General features: G+C 31.6%; 1 protein-coding gene across 12 annotated transcripts in view; it reads left to right on the top strand.

The window, feature by feature from the left end:
• Positions 1-16,202, top strand: part of LOC122502398 (CUGBP Elav-like family member 4) — an 829,562-nt gene that overhangs the window by 259,732 nt on the left and 553,628 nt on the right. For 10 of the 12 annotated variants that reach the window (XM_043612431.1, XM_043612424.1, XM_043612423.1 and 7 more), the window contains exon 1: positions 6,787-7,227. The exons of 1 other annotated variant lie outside the window; for it this stretch is intronic. In XM_043612431.1, the coding sequence (XP_043468366.1) occupies positions 7,177-7,227 (51 nt within the window). In that variant the 5' untranslated portion in view covers positions 6,787-7,176. Of the gene's footprint in view, positions 1-6,786; positions 7,228-16,202 lie in introns of those variants that run through there. One more of the 12 variants, XM_043612429.1, reaches the window with a different exon arrangement.

Below are 16,202 nucleotides of genomic sequence, written 5' to 3'. Positions count from 1 at the left end.
TCAGCTTCAGAAATGCTATCAAAGTACCCGGCTCTACATGATAAAGATCTTGTAAGTTAAATGTCATATCAGTTTATTGTTTTTCAGAGTTAGATATTGTTTACTATAAGTGTAAAAAATTGTTTGATTTTTGTCTAAAGTGGCACGCATTTTCACTGTTGTCCTTCTAATTTAAATCAAGCCTGTAAAAATTTATCTAAAATTAATAGGAAATATAGTCAAACTAAAAAAAGTAATAAACAATAATATTAAAAAAAACATACTTTGGAATAAACAAATTACAATTTAAAGAAATGTAGGATTTTGTACTAAGATGCGTTTTTTTATTTTTTAAATTTTGTTAATTTAAGTAATACAAAATTCTCCACTGAAATATGCACCAAGTCGAGTATTTAGTTGACTCTTCTCAATTGTAGAATTATTAACTAACTTTAAGTAATTTAGAGTATAATTTTTAATTTATACTTTTACAATTATAATTTAGAAAGAAACAAATTTTTCTGTTTTATTAATGAATTTAATTCATTGTCTTTATCATTGTTTAGTTTCTATGGGAATTCGAAAAGATTGTTGATGTACCTATGAAAATTATGAGACGCAATTTATTACATGCTGTGCCTAAATTGTGTGCCTTAATCGAAACGAAGCCTGAAAATGAGGAAAAAAATAATTTGATCCATTTGCTCCAAAACTTGCCGGAATTTTTCAAGACAAAAGGAAAAAATGACACCTCTTTTAATATTTTGGAAATGAATGTTGACGTAAGTTGGAACATATTTTATAATATTATTATAATATGTATAATAAAATAATTTATAATGTATTTATAATTTATAATATTTTTTAAGGAGACTGTTCCACCAAAAGACAGGCCGCCATTCTTAATTGCAGCTGACATCGAAGGACTGCAATTAAAATGCTACGTCGATTCAGAGCCGATGCATTGCTCAGACTCTTTGGAAGCAACTATTTTGCTCATTGCGTCCTATTATATTTTTAATATAGGTTATAACAAGCATTTAAAATTTCAATGTTCGCTACTAGAAAATATTATTTTTGGAAGACATGTTAGCCGACTTATACCCGCACAATGGCGTTTCCTTACGGTAACTAATATTTTAGAAAGAGCTGGAATTCTATGAACATAATTCAATATTTCATGGAATATTGTTACTTGTAATACCTACGTATTTATCGGTATATTTATTTTTTTTAGTGTACCCTGATTTTCAAATTATTTTTAGTTATCACTTTTAAGTATTACTTTTAATTACATTACTTTTAATTAAATTATTATTCATAAAATAATTTTAATATTCTAAAGACATAGGGGAGAGTGGTCCTAAGTTGGCCGCCTAAGCAAATTGGTCGAAAATAGTAACAAAATGAAATTTAATCACTTCGGCAAGTATATATTAGTGTTCAGAGATCGTTTTGCTATAATTTTGTGGTATTTAGAACGTTATAGAATGACTTTTGTAGTCTTAATACAATAAATCGTAAAAAGCTGCATTTTGGACATTTCAGAAATAGCGGTCCTAAGTTGGCCACCCCCTGGTCCTAAGTTGGCCACCACTTTTTTTCGCTTGAGTATAAGGAAGAAATGCATATTCTTTTCAATTACGCAGAAATTTTACAAATTTGATACATTTAGGAGAATAAAAACGCATTATTTAACTATTTTTGTTTAGAAAATGAAGCAATATTTTATTTCATTTATTTACAGTGGTGGATGGCTGTAGAGACAGGCGTTTTTGTACTTCATTTTTTCTAATGTATTTTAAACCATTTTTTTTTGTTTTTTGTCTTTGTTTAATTCCTACGTTACACTTTTACGGTCTTTCTCGTGATAAAAAACACAAAAAAGCAATAAAACATAAATAAAAACAAACAAAAACAATAGGTGGCCAGCTTAGGACCACTGTAGATTTTTACAAGTTTCAAATTATTACGCTAATAAAAAAAATTTATTAAAAAAATCAACAGAACCTCTTATTACAACATTAAATAAAGGAACTAGCGCACACACTTATTTAGAAATTTTTAATTATTTATCTCTTGTAGCTGCTCTCGAAAAAACAAGAAAAATCAAATTTTTTTGGTCAAAAACAATATTATTGTCCTCACAATGCGTAGAAGAATCTTAGATTATAATTAGGTCCATAAATTATATCATGGTTTATCAATATATCATACCACAAACTTCCCTGAAGATGATGTTCGACTAACTCCCGGACATCCCGGGTACCTTGGTGTTAGTCTAGAGCTGTGTTTACGCGGTGGCAACCAAACTTTCCTGCAGATGATGTTCGACTGACTCCCTGGCATCCCGGGTACCTTGGTGTTAATCTAGAGTTGTGATTTTGGAATGGGAAACAAACTTCCCTGAAGATGATGTTCGACTAACTCCCGGACATCCCGGGTACCTTGGTGTTAGTCTAGAGCTGTGTTTACGCGGTGGCAACCAAACTTTCCTGCAGATGATGTTCGACTGACTCCCTGGCATCCCGGGTACCTTGGTGTTAATCTAGAGTTGTGATTTTGGGATGAGAACCAAACTTCCCTGAAGATGATGTTCGACTAACTCCCGGACATCCCGGGTACCTTGGTGTTAGTCTAGAGCTGTGTTTACGCGGTGGCAACCAAACTTTCCTGCAGATGATGTTCGACTGACTCCCTGGCATCCCGGGTACCTTGGTGTTAATCTAGAGTTGTGATTTTGGAATGGGAACCAAACTTCCCTGAAGATGATGTTCGACTAACTCCCGGACATCCCGGGTACCTTGGTGTTAGTCTAGAGCTGTGTTTACGCGGTGGCAACCAAACTTTCCTGCAGATGATGTTCGACTGACTCCCTGGCATCCCGGGTACCTTGGTGTTAATCTAGAGTTGTGATTTTGGGATGAGAACCAAACTTCCCTGAAGATGATGTTCGACTAACTCCCGGACATCCCGGGTACCTTGGTGTTAGTCTAGAGCTGTGTTTACGCGGTGGCAACCAAACTTTCCTGCAGATGATGTTCGACTGACTCCCTGGCATCCCGGGTACCTTGGTGTTAATCTAGAGTTGTGATTTTGGAATGGGAACCAAACTTCCCTGAAGATGATGTTCGACTGACTCCCGGACATCCCGGGTACCTTGGTGTTAATCTAGAGCTGGGATTATGCAATGGCACCCTGGTGTTCTTTGGTGTTATTCTGGAAACTTAATTACTCGAGAGAAAACAGAATTCCCGAAAGATGATGTTGAACTGACTCCTAGACGTCCGGGTGTACCTTTTGACAACACGCAGGTCAGCAATTTTTATCTCCAGTGAGGCTCAATTTGTCAAATTTTAACAAATCGTTGACTTGGTTATGATTTAATGTTAAATTTCATGGATAGTCAAAAATAACACCAAAATAGATTATTTTAATCCTTTCTTTTGTTAATTTAATCCTAGAGGGATTAAACTGTTGCAGATTATTTTAATCCATTCTGGTGTTATTTTAATACCTCACGATTTACTGTGACCTAACAGAGAAAAATCCCCAAACGCCGGGGATTAAACGCACGACCCTAACATTCGCAAACCGATAACCTAACCACCTAACCACGCTCGCACGCTACGATGACTGGCATTGTACTTGAGGGCATTCTTCTTAGATTCAGTCATAATAACTACTCCGTTTAGTTGCAGTAACTAATTTTTTAAGCTCAAGGACTTAGTTGAAATGTAGCCAGCATATGATTTTAAATGACTCAACGATAGTGCAGTAGTTAAAAGTACTGTTGAAAATAGTTATTTTCAGAATTTCTGTAGTAAAATTATCCACTTTTTACTAGTTATAGAAAATTAAACTTACTATTTTCATATAGTAAAAATAACATAAAAATTGTTACTTTTATGACTTTTGTAGTTATAAAAATAAATGTTTCTTACCACCATAGAGATAAATGATTAAAAGCTAGTAAGAATTGGTTGTTTTAACTACATTAAACACAAAAATAACAAATTCCAGCGGTTGTTCTTACTCTTTGGAACAGTAAATTTTAATTTATTTTGCAAATAGCAAGAAATGGATTTTTCTACTGCAGAAATTCCGAAAATAACTATTTTTAACAGTACTTTTAACTACTGCACTATTGTTGAGTTATTCACAATCATAACGTGTAGTAGTAATTTTAACTACATAAAACCTACTATTCAATTTTAGTTCCACTAACTATGGAAGTTTAGTTAAAATGCTGCTGAATATGGTAGTTTTAACTATATTTTTTTAACTGCACATATGTGGATGTTTTTACCACTCACGTTTTTTCTCTGTAGAAAAAAATGATCTTTTAACTGCATAAATAGTAAAAATAACTATTTTCAACAATTGATTTTACTATATGAAAACAGTAAATTTCTTTCTTTCTCTGCAACTAGTAATAAATAGTTGTTTTAACTACATAAATCATAAAAGTAACAACTTTCAGAGGTTGTATTTACTATATAAAAACAGTAAGTCTCATTTTGCTTGCAACTAATACAAAATAGTTATTTTTGCTACCACAATAGTAAAATTAACTATTTTTAACAGTAGTTTTTACTACTACACTATAGTTGAGCCATTTACAAGCATCTGTTAGTTATTTCAACTACGTAAAGTAGTTATTTTAACTACATAAAACCAACTACTTCATTTTGGTTCCACTAACTGAGGAAGTGTAGTTAAAATGCTGCTGAATATGGTAGTTTTAACTACTTTTTTCTAACTACACAAATGTGGTTGTTTTTACCATTCGCATTTTTTTCTGTGTAATAAGGTATCAAAAATAATATTCTTTACTTTAGAGGTTTTTCCTTGCCCATATTATTTGCTAATTATTATATATGGTTATGAGCTAATAAAGAAAAGCTGTTTTTATGCACTGAATTAAACGTTTTTAATTAAATAAACAATTAAATACATTAATTAATATATTTATTTTTGATTATTTACTTCATTTGAATTCAAAGTTTTTGACATTTGAACCTCAAAAAATTGTTTTGTTTATTATTAACTACCAAAGAATAGAAATAATATACATTCAAGTCGAATACTTTTGTTTTGAGAAGAAAAGTTGAGAGGATAATAGAAGAGGATTTTTCCTCTAACTATGAGATTACTTTTTTAGGGTGCAAGAAGATTTTTTTAATCCATGGAGCAAAGCGACTGCAAAATGGAAAATACAATATAGTAGTGTAATGAAAGGCTGCCGGAAGTGCTATACAGGTAGTCGCCAGAAGAGGGCAGAAGCATGCAGCGAGTATATGAGTCGCATTACATTGTTATTGTATTTCCCATTTTGCAATCTACATGAATTAAAACAATCTTCTTGATTTAGGTAAGTTAGAAGAACGGTTCGTTGACGGATTTTGTAAAAAGAATTTCAATTTCACGTTATTTAAACCAGACAGTGACGTTTTTGTTGTTTTCATAAAATATATGATTTTTACATAATTTATTATACCTTTTCTGAATAACAATTATATTATAACAAAATAAATGGGTTAGGAAATTTTACATCTTCAACTATAATAGTTTATAACTATTATATTGTTCCTCAGGTCTGCTTAACCTCGACGATCGCAAGCCAAGGAGTCTCACCACCGTAATATACCATCGGTATTAAAATATTTTTAAATCAAAAGTATTTGTCGATTAGTCACGGTTTGAAATTAAAAATAGTTTGTAACTATTTATTTTTTAATAGAAAGTATCTTTTACATCTTATTTATTTCATAGTTTGTAGATTTATAAACAAGAGGCACAACATAACCTATTCGTTAACTCCTTATTTTTCTTGAAAAAGCTACTATATTTTTACTTAAAAATTGAATTAAATCTGTGTGTCGATATTTTTAATAGTTTAAAAAAGTAAAATATGTTGTATTCGACATAAAAATAATTATTTTCTTGACAGGTGCATATTAGATGTTAGTATATGAAACTTAAATTTTAACCACCTAAAAGGTTTACACGTCATTAAATAAAATTTTTGTACTGTAAATATAATTTTCTAATTGCATTCTTTTATATCAAATATAATTATAAAACATAATATAAAATGCAAAGAATGACATGTAAGTAAAAAATACATGCACGCGGCCATGTCAGATATATTTTTTCATACCAGTGTAGGAATCAAAAAATGATACCGCTTACCGCATCATTTCTAAAAATGATATGTTTACGTCGTCTATTAGTTATGCGTATCAAAACGTTTGAATCTAAAATGATCCCTTCAAATTTTCTGTGAACTTATTAATTCTAGAGCTTATTCACGCATCTTACAAAACTTCTTTGAAACATAACTTTCAATGTTTTGTTTTAAAACCTTTAAAATCCTGATATTCGTCTGGCTGCCAGTACTCGAAACATTTTTCATCATGAGAATTCTCATTTCTTTGCGCAGATCAGTTACTAAATCAGTCGGTTTGGTTTATTTGCAATGAAATACGTAGGCCAAAAAATTCAAGGGTAAAGGAACCTCGAAGGAAAGATAGAAAGAAAAATAAAATAAAATGAACAAGATAGAAGGAATGTGAAATGATTGGTGTTTCAGGGGATTGAGGAGTTATTAAAGAGAAGGAGAAAGTAGCTAAGCGAAGGGTGCGTGGGTTTCCTCGCAGGGGGTGCGTAGAACGAGGAGGGGACATTCGTAGGGGATAAGAGGACTTGGTGAAGGGTGGCATGATGGAAGAAGAGTGGAGTAGGGTAGAAAGGGGGAGAAAACTCGAGGGTGCGTATAGGCCTGGGGAATCAGTCGCGGACGAGCTACGTTGGGGGTTTTATCTATAGAACTCTTCTCTTTACGAAACCTCTCTCTCTCTATCTGGAATACTACGTTCTTTACCTCACGCGCAAAGAGAACAGATAAAAATAGAAAAAAAGTGGAAAAGAGAGGAAAACCTTTCCCGACGTAGTGAAAACGTAAAAGTTAAAAATTTTCAAACGTGCAATCAACAGTATTTATTTATTTTCTTACTGAATAAAAACAAAAACTTGAACATATAAGTGATCGTGACCGTAATCGAGAGTTAGATTTTATTGATCTAATTTTCGCGCGCGTGCCAAACTAGTTCAAGTATTTCTTTTTTATCGCGTGCAAGCGACAAATTTTGGGTGTTGTTTAAATTCGTTTAACCGTTCACCACGTTGTCACAAATGGTTCATATTGTGGAACTAGTTCCGTCGAGTCGGAACGACTTTCGAATGGTGAGTCCACTCATTGAAATCATCGTATTTACTTCTCTCCCTGTCTCTCTCTCTCTCTCTCTCCTAACATTTTCCATTAGTTTGAACAAATAAAGGTAAGATGCAAAAATGTACTAATGAAAGCTTTCTACTGCATACAAATGGCCATCAGATTATTCGAAATGTTTCACAAATCAAAACGAAAGGAAATGTACAGAGGGAGCAACCCTTGAAGTTCAATTTTTAGACAGAGACAGATATATAGAAATAATACTACAGAGAATCGAATTTCTTGCCCTATCTTACAATTTTCAATCCTCGAATACAAGGTTTCTGTGACCCAGATTCTGTCCCTTATTTGGATACCGAATGAATTTTTTTAAACTTGGAAATTTTTAATTAAAGAATTTCTAAGTATTGATGGCATTGAATTTCAAACTTATAGTAGTTTAAGGGGTGGTGAATATTATTATAAGCAAATGATGTTTTGATATTTCAATGAATTTTATTCCAACAAATAATTTTAATTTTTTGGTTATGTTAGATTCACTCACAATAAACGATTGGAATATTGTAATATTATAATTTTAAAAGTAAATAAAAATCCCCGATAACAAATTCTATAAAGATGCCAGCAATTCTTTTGTTATAAAATACATTTATAATTATTTGTAATTGTTTAAATGTTTTCTCCTTTGATTCTTGACAGAATATTATATTATTTAGATAATTATATTTAAAAATAGTTCAGTATATCCGAAGAAGACTTCGATTTGGAATTAATTATGTTTCATTTATATCCTAAATATTAGGTACTTGCAATAATTACAATAACATCTGTGTGTTCAGCAGAAGAGCAGAAGTGGTATATAATAGACATGGCTTCTCTATTAGTTTTTACATGCAACAATCCAGATACACGACTGGTGCTATTTCTTTTTCAGTCCTTCTTTGTTTTATAAACCTTTTGTAAATATGCAAATTAATTAAAACTTTCGAACCTAAAAAAATTTTAATTTTTTAAGATAGAAAAACAATTTTAATTTTTTTGAAATAGAAATTATTATAAATTTTCCGTAGAATAATCGATCAATTTAGAGAAAATTATAGGGTAATGTCACCTTGAGTGGACCGCCTGAGCTTTTTTTCTAAAAAATTCTTTATGACAGCAAATTAATCAGAGGTTTCTATTCCAAGCTTTAGTTTAAATCCCTAGATAAGTGTTTATATCATAATAGCTTTGATTTTTTTTATTTGGAAAAAACAATTGACTTTAAAAAAATAGCTCATTTTTAAGGAATGAAAAAAGTGTAACCTTGAGTGGACCACTCTTAAAAAATTGTAAAAGTTATTCTAAATTCTTTAATGTATTTAATATTTCTGATATATTAAAACAAAATTTATGCTTATGCAGCTTCAGACCATGTTTGTGTCGCAATGTTTACAAGTGAAACCATTTTCAATAATTTTGGCACATATCACATCAAAATCACAAAAAAATTAATAAAGAACATAAAACAGTTTCAAACCAATTTATTGTCAATTTATTTCCATAAAAATGTTAAACTGACATTAAAAATATAAAAAACAGGCAGTCCACTCATGGTTATAAACTGTGGTCCATTCATCGTGACATGCAACTTTTTATGGCAGACACCAAAATTTTTTTTGAGTCATAATTATCACCTTATTAAACTAAGACAATTAATTTCAATGTCCAAAGTAGTAGGAAAAAAATAAGTTACCTTTTAAAACTTAAATTTTACACTACTTTTACACTTCCGAATCACTTTACTCATTGTAAGAGCGACTTCTTTTTTGGTTTGTGTTCTTAAAAATGCGTTACATGAAACGATAACGTATATGATTATCGCAGAACATAAATTCTTACGGCTTCTAGGTGCGGTGCTGCTGTTCGTTTTATTTATTTCACGTTTCCGCTGTCAGATAACTTAAAAACTCAGGTGGTCCACTCAAAGTGGCGGTCCACTCAATGTGACATTACCCTATCAATATTTAAATTCAAACTACATATGTTTATTTCTAGTACTGCTCATATTTGAAATTATTTAACAGTATAAAAAAAAAATACTATAAAAAAAATACTTTAAAATCAATTATAATTTATAATACTGGAAACCAATGTTTTGAAAGTGTATATAATATAAATAATTAAGTAAAGTACTTATATTTTTGTGATGCAACAATTTTGGCCAATGCTCTAGTTTTGGTAATTTTTATAAAACTTTCATTTAATTATTTACTACAATTAATATTTCTCATTATAATAATATATTATAGTACTACAGGATTTAAAGTATTTCCTTAAGTAAAATACTTAATTAAATTTAAATATAAATAATTACAATAAATATTAACTACTGGCCAAATCTGGCGTTAAAGTTGCCAAAACTGGTGCTTCTACCCTACTAACTTATATTTTTATTAATATACTTATATTTTTATTTATACCTAAGAACCAACTAAACTTTTTATTTGGTTCAAATAAAATCATACAAATTAAAATAACATAGACAATAATTTGTTATTGTTTAAAAAAGTTGACAGTTTTTTTGACAGCTGTCAACTGTAAAAATTCAAATTTTTCTAGTTAAATTGACAGCTGTCAACTGTCAAATTGTCAATTTAACATCATATTTGTAATCAGCGGCCTCGACAACCCTTACATACATGTATCGCTTAATTATTTTTATTGTTGCTATTTGGAAAACTTAGATTATTTTTTCTATGTTTAGGAATTTTGTTATTAATATAAAGAATATTGACATTTTCTTATTGCCTAAGTTATTAGAATTGAGAAAAAGAAAACACTTGTATACAAATTTATTTTTAAATATTTTTATTACATTATTACTGTATGTTTAGTTCAAACTAAAGTCCTAACCATTCTCGTCTGTAGTAATTAGTAATGTAATTTTTTTCTAACTTTTAAGCAATATTATAGATAACATAGGGTGAAGGAACCATTTGTCGAGGAAATAGTGAGGTTCTACATTTACACATTTTTTAATCACAAACAAGACCTTCCATGTAAAATTAAAAATATGATTTAAGTAAAAGGAGTATCGAAGATTCTATACTTGATATAATTACATTAAAGAAAATTCATTATTTATTAAATAATTAATATAAAAGAAATTGTTTGTAAAATACCATTTGTCGAGGCTCGGATACCAATTTCTCGATTTGTCGATCCATTTGTCGTTTTTATTTTGTATCATGTAAACGTAACCCCATCTTAGTTTGTTTACAATTATTAATATCAATATTTTATTATTTTGATTATTATTTACGTTTCAATTAAAATTTTACATTGAAAATTATTAAAAAAATTTAATTTAAAGAACTTTCTTACGTTACTGGTTGATGTTTACATTGACCTAACCAAAGAGATATTTATATTAACCTTCAAAAACAATAGAAAATATTTTTGCGTAACTTTTTAACTGACAATCGAAAACTGGTGTCATATAAGAAAATGTGTAAAACCCATTTCTCGAGACAACAACTGTACAATTGGAGATCAATCAAAATTGATTACCAGTTACCGAGTATTAATTTTATTTAACATAATATATACATATATAAAATAATTATCAAGAGTTTCATGATCTTTGTTTTTTTCTGTAGTTGATGGTATTGCTGAATTTTTTTGTAATATTAGAAAATATGCTACTTTTAGAAGTGAAAGATCACTAATCATATTACAAATGAAAATAGCAAATGATGCCATTCTTCTGATTTCGTGAGTAATACACATAAAATTATTTTTTTTAGAAAAATGCTTTAAAATTACAACCAAAAACATTCTTTTATGAATAAGTATATTATTTGGGAATATTATTGTATTATTATATTTTATTTCGTGAGTAATACACATAAAATTATTTTTTTTAGAAAAATGCTTTGAAATTACAACCAAAAACATTCTTTTATGAATAAGTATATTATTTGGGAATATTATTGTATTATTATATTTTATGTATTTAAGACAATGAACTATGAATTGTCACCGCGACTCGACAACTGGTGTCACCCTATAGAAATTTAAATGGATAATAATTATTCAATAAATAATTTTCTGTCTTCATTATAAATAAACTAAAGTTATCTATAATTTCTTAATAAATGTACCTATTTGAATAATCTTGTACATCTGATAGCACAACGAATGACATTCACATCATTTTGCTCAGTTAGTGGAAACAAAAAACACCTCGAACTTTGATTGAAAAAGGGGACACCTCGTTTTTTGGTTCAAGAAAAAAACACGTCGAAAATATCCATTTTAAATAAATTTTTGTTGGGCGATACTATGTGTAATGCAATTGTTTTAATATGTTATAATAGAAATAAGAAAGCGAAGATCTATATTAAAATTGCACGTTACATAGTGATTATTATGTAAGTAACGATTGTCGAATGGAATTATTAGCTGTTATAATCTTGTTTAAGATTTTTTCGATCGGCTATTGACAATTTGGACGCGTGCACCATGTGAACGCGTCTGCGTTGTAAAGATCTATTCACACGACTTGCATAACGTTCCACGTGCTTAATCCTGGCGTGACTCAGTTGCACATTGCTGGTGCATGCGTGCTTTCTGCACGTGTACATCCGAAGATTCTAACATGTGCAGGGTTCCATATAGAATATCAAAACGTTTTTTTTATTATGTCCAAGCCCTTTTCTTTTGATAAAGTAGCTGTTCACTCAAGCGCGTGCAGTCTCTTTTGGTCAGCTATTGACTGACAGTGACATGTTTCTGTTCAAATGTCCAAAATTAAAAGAATTTTTATCATTCAAATCTCTCTATTTCTTTCTCTCATACACACGATTACTTAATAATCTTCTTCCAATTTTTCTAAAATATTGAGAATACAATAACATATTTTTCTGTAGCTTCAGTAAGATGATTGAACTGCTTTAATAATAATACCCCTGATCTAACTTTTAGTCATGATTTCCTGGACAATATCAATTAAAATTAATCTACCAAGAAGAGACACTTCTTCGTTTGTTTCCTGTTTAAGCATACAATTTTTAATAAACTTTATTTAGTTTTTATTATACTGCAGAATGGGTCAAAATATAAAAAAAATTCACCCTAAAAGGATAATAGATTAAAAACAAAATGAAGGATTAGAATTCGTGCGAAGTAGTAGATTTCGACTAACGTGGATTTTGCCGAAAAACGTTCACTTTCACAGAGGAACGTCACATATATTCTAAAAATTTTGTTTCCTTTCTGTTATAAAACTGTGCCATAAAACTATTATATGACTTTTCTAGAACTATTGTGTTGTTTTATTCAAGAGTCACTAATAATCCCCAATAATAATTGAAATATAAAAGCAGTGAAAATACATAGTAATTCTACAAGAGTCGTAGTGGACATTTTTTTCGCGTGTGCAATAATTTGTGTGTAAGTCTATAGTGTAACACAATCAAATCGAACGTTCTGGAATATTCGTGAAAATTTTTTGTGTTGTTTATCATCAGAGCTAAGTTAAATAAAAGTCGTGTCGTCGTACCGTAGATTAAGGGAAATATGGATCAATCAGACGAGAGGAATAGCAGCGCTTCTGCTATTCATCACAAATTAAATGGAACAAATTACAAACTCTGGAAGTTCCAGATTGTTGCCGTTATGTAGTCTACAGGTCTGACAAGTGTCATGGCCGGCAACGTCCCCGAGGAAACTGCAACTATAGTTGAGAAGAGTCAATATAAGAGAAATGATGGAAAGGCGATGTCTATTTTGATTTCATTGGTGAATAGTGAGCAAGCAAATCACATTCAAAACTACAAAAGAAATTGCCGATGAATTGTCCAGTTTGCACGAGAAACGCAGTGAGGTACGCATCATCGTATTTGTCAAAAATCAGTCGAATGGAACAAGAAATCGAAGATCAAGGCGAAAAGCTATCCGATAACATCAAAATAGTCGTATTATCAGCAGTTTGAAACCAAAATTTCGCAATTTTAGAACGGTTTGGTACAATATTATAGAAGCCAGAACGCTGGAAAGTTTACTCGTACTTCTGCAGTTAGAAGAGGACCAAATTAACAAAGTTGATGACAGTGTAAAATTCAAAACAAAGCAAAAACACGTATTCAAGAAAACGTCAAGGACAATGGATGAGCTGAAGGAGAAAACAAAATGCAAGAATTGTCATGAAGTTGGTCATTGAGAAAAGAAATATCCAAAACATGTCGACAAAATTTTTTAAAAGGAAAAAGACCGTCAATGAAGTCGCATTTTGTACCATGAATTATAAAGGATAAACAACAGATTACAAAAATGTCTGGATTGCTGATTCCGGTGCCACAGAACATAAGCCCTGTAACCTAGAGTAGTTTACCGATTATAAAAAATGTGAGACCCAGAGTTTTGTTCAAATTGCAAGCAATGATCGTTTAGTGATTCGTGGAACAGGTACAATTTTAATCGAAGCAAAGATCAACGACGAATGTCGTCAAAGACAATTGAAGAATGTGCATCATGTTCCAGAACTAAATCAGAATTTGTTCACAACAGCATCCGCTACGTCAAAGGGTTTACGTAACGTAAAAGCAGTTGGTGTGAAAGATGAGAAGAGACAGGTAAAAATGATATTTCGGCAAATATTTGACGAGAAAGCAAGTGCGGCGACTGTAACACTCGAGCAACTACATAATAGATTGGGTCAATTAAACATCGAAACGATAAAACGAATGTGCAAACGAAATATGTTCGAAGGTGTCAAACTATCAAACGAAGCGAAGTTCTTCTGTAGAGACTGCCATTTCAGAAAAATGCAACATGTTTCACACAAATCTGCACAGGAACGAGTAACTGAAAAGGGCGTATTTTTTCATGACGATTTGTGTGGAACAATGGAAGAAATGGTCATTGGTGGAATGCGATATCACCTTCTGATCAAAGATGAAAAAACGAGTTTCAAGTACTTATATCTTTTATATAATAAATATGAGGTGTATGACAGACTCAAGGCTTTCTTGTCACTTGTTCACAGCTCAACAAGAAATTCAGTGAAGCATATTCGTTTCGACAATGATACCGAATTCGTCAACAAAGAGTGTATGCGAATGCTGACAAATGCTGGTATGACAATCGAACGAATCGCACCTTTGGCCAGAGGCTGTTCGAACATCAGTATACATTTTGAATCGATCATCAGATAAAAAGTATCCCACTACAATGCCGTACGAGAAATGGTTTGCGGCGAAACCAGAAATTGGACATGTGCCAATTTTCGGAAGTAAGTATTTTACGCAGATACCAAAACAACATGGACAAAAGAAATGAAATACCAAGGCAAAGAGGGTATTCCTGGTTGGCTACGAGTCCACATCAAAGAATTTTCGGTTATTTGATCCGGTCACACAGAAAATCATCGTCATCTTTAATATAAAAATTAACAAGAAAATTGTGAATCACGTTCAATTGTATGATGGAACATCAGTGATTTCTTCGATACACACGACATTACACTGACAAATGACGACGTGAACGAGGATAAAAGTACACGACAAAACATACGCTACAATTTGTGTACAAAAGTAAACAAACCGGATCGTCTGATCGAAAGCGAATATTAAACTGTTGTTTTAAAACTGAGTACATACAAGGAGGCACTGAACTTAGAAAATTTTACCGAATGGAGAAACGCAATAAAGGATGAATTATATTTGATGGTTTAAATTGAAGTCAAACTCAACCGGTGCAATCTTCAAGGCATGTCTAGTCGCAAAAGGGTACTCGTAGAAAGAAGGAGTCGATTTCGGTGAGTCCTTCTCGCCTGTAGTTCGATACGATTCCATTGGGACTATTCTAGAGATTGCTGCTGCAAAGGAATTGGAGATACTGCAATTTTATGTAAAGACGGCGATCCTGAACGGGGATTCGGACGAGGAAATCTTTATGGAGGTACCGCAAGGAATAAACACTGTTAAAAAGAACTTTGTTTGTCGTTTCAGGAAGATCTTGTGTGATTTGAAGCAAGCGTTCAGAGTCTTGAATAAAAAATTCACAAACTTCCTATGTAATTTCAACATGATTTAATCAAAGGCAGGTCCATGTGTATTCATAGGTCACGTGAACGAGATCAAGGTCATTCTCACGTTGTATGTGGACGACAGATTGATTTTATCGAAGTGAATGAAGACTCTCAAAGCAGTAATAAAGTACTTAAGCTCCAATTTCGAGATGGCACAGGGAAACGGTGAACACCATGTTGGGATGAAAATACATAAGGAAGGTCCTCTACAAATTCAATATGCAAGATTCAAAACTCATCTTTACTCCAGTAAATAGCAATGTCATTTTGACTAAATCATGTGAGCATTCAGACCTCTGCAGGCTGCCTGCCTGCGCAGGCAGAAGCAACAAGAGTAAGAGAGAAAGTGCATTAAATTTGAATTCACTGACTCTCTTACTCTTGTACGTTACCATAGCGAGCTGCAGGCTGCAGAGGTCTGAACGCTTTATAAGTTTCCAATCTTTGATGTACCATCATTTAAACAACACAAGCTCTTATATTTAGTTCATTAAATCACATTATAATATATTCTGTTGTATTATTCGAGTATCACTAATAATTCGTACATACCGTGATAGTTGTTACATTGGAAAAACTTTAAGACATTCTGTAACAATAGTAAAGGAACAAATATATCACTTATATCCAAAACATAAATGCTTTAATTAACAATAGATAAAAAACATTTTTTCGATTTTGATAATACAGTGAGTTCTCGTGAGTTGTTCACTTCTCTAAAGTTTTCAAGATCATAAAACTAACGAGTCGTTTAACACGTAAGCCACGCCTGCAATATGACGCAAAACGACGCGTGAGTCAGCGTTTTTGCAGTAATTTTGCAATTACAAAGCGTACTTGCAACAGAAATTCATTTATCGACTTAAAGAGGTGTCAAAAACTTCACTTCCATTTAAAAGAGAGAAAAAACCA

The sequence above is a fragment of the Leptopilina heterotoma genome, unplaced genomic scaffold (genome assembly GCF_015476425.1).
Source record: "Leptopilina heterotoma isolate Lh14 unplaced genomic scaffold, ASM1547642v1 Lhet_228, whole genome shotgun sequence".
In the NCBI taxonomy this organism is placed as follows: Eukaryota; Metazoa; Arthropoda; class Insecta; order Hymenoptera; family Figitidae; genus Leptopilina; species Leptopilina heterotoma.
The sequence above is the reverse complement of the archived record's forward strand: the minus strand, read 5'-3'. Positions and strand labels throughout refer to the sequence as shown.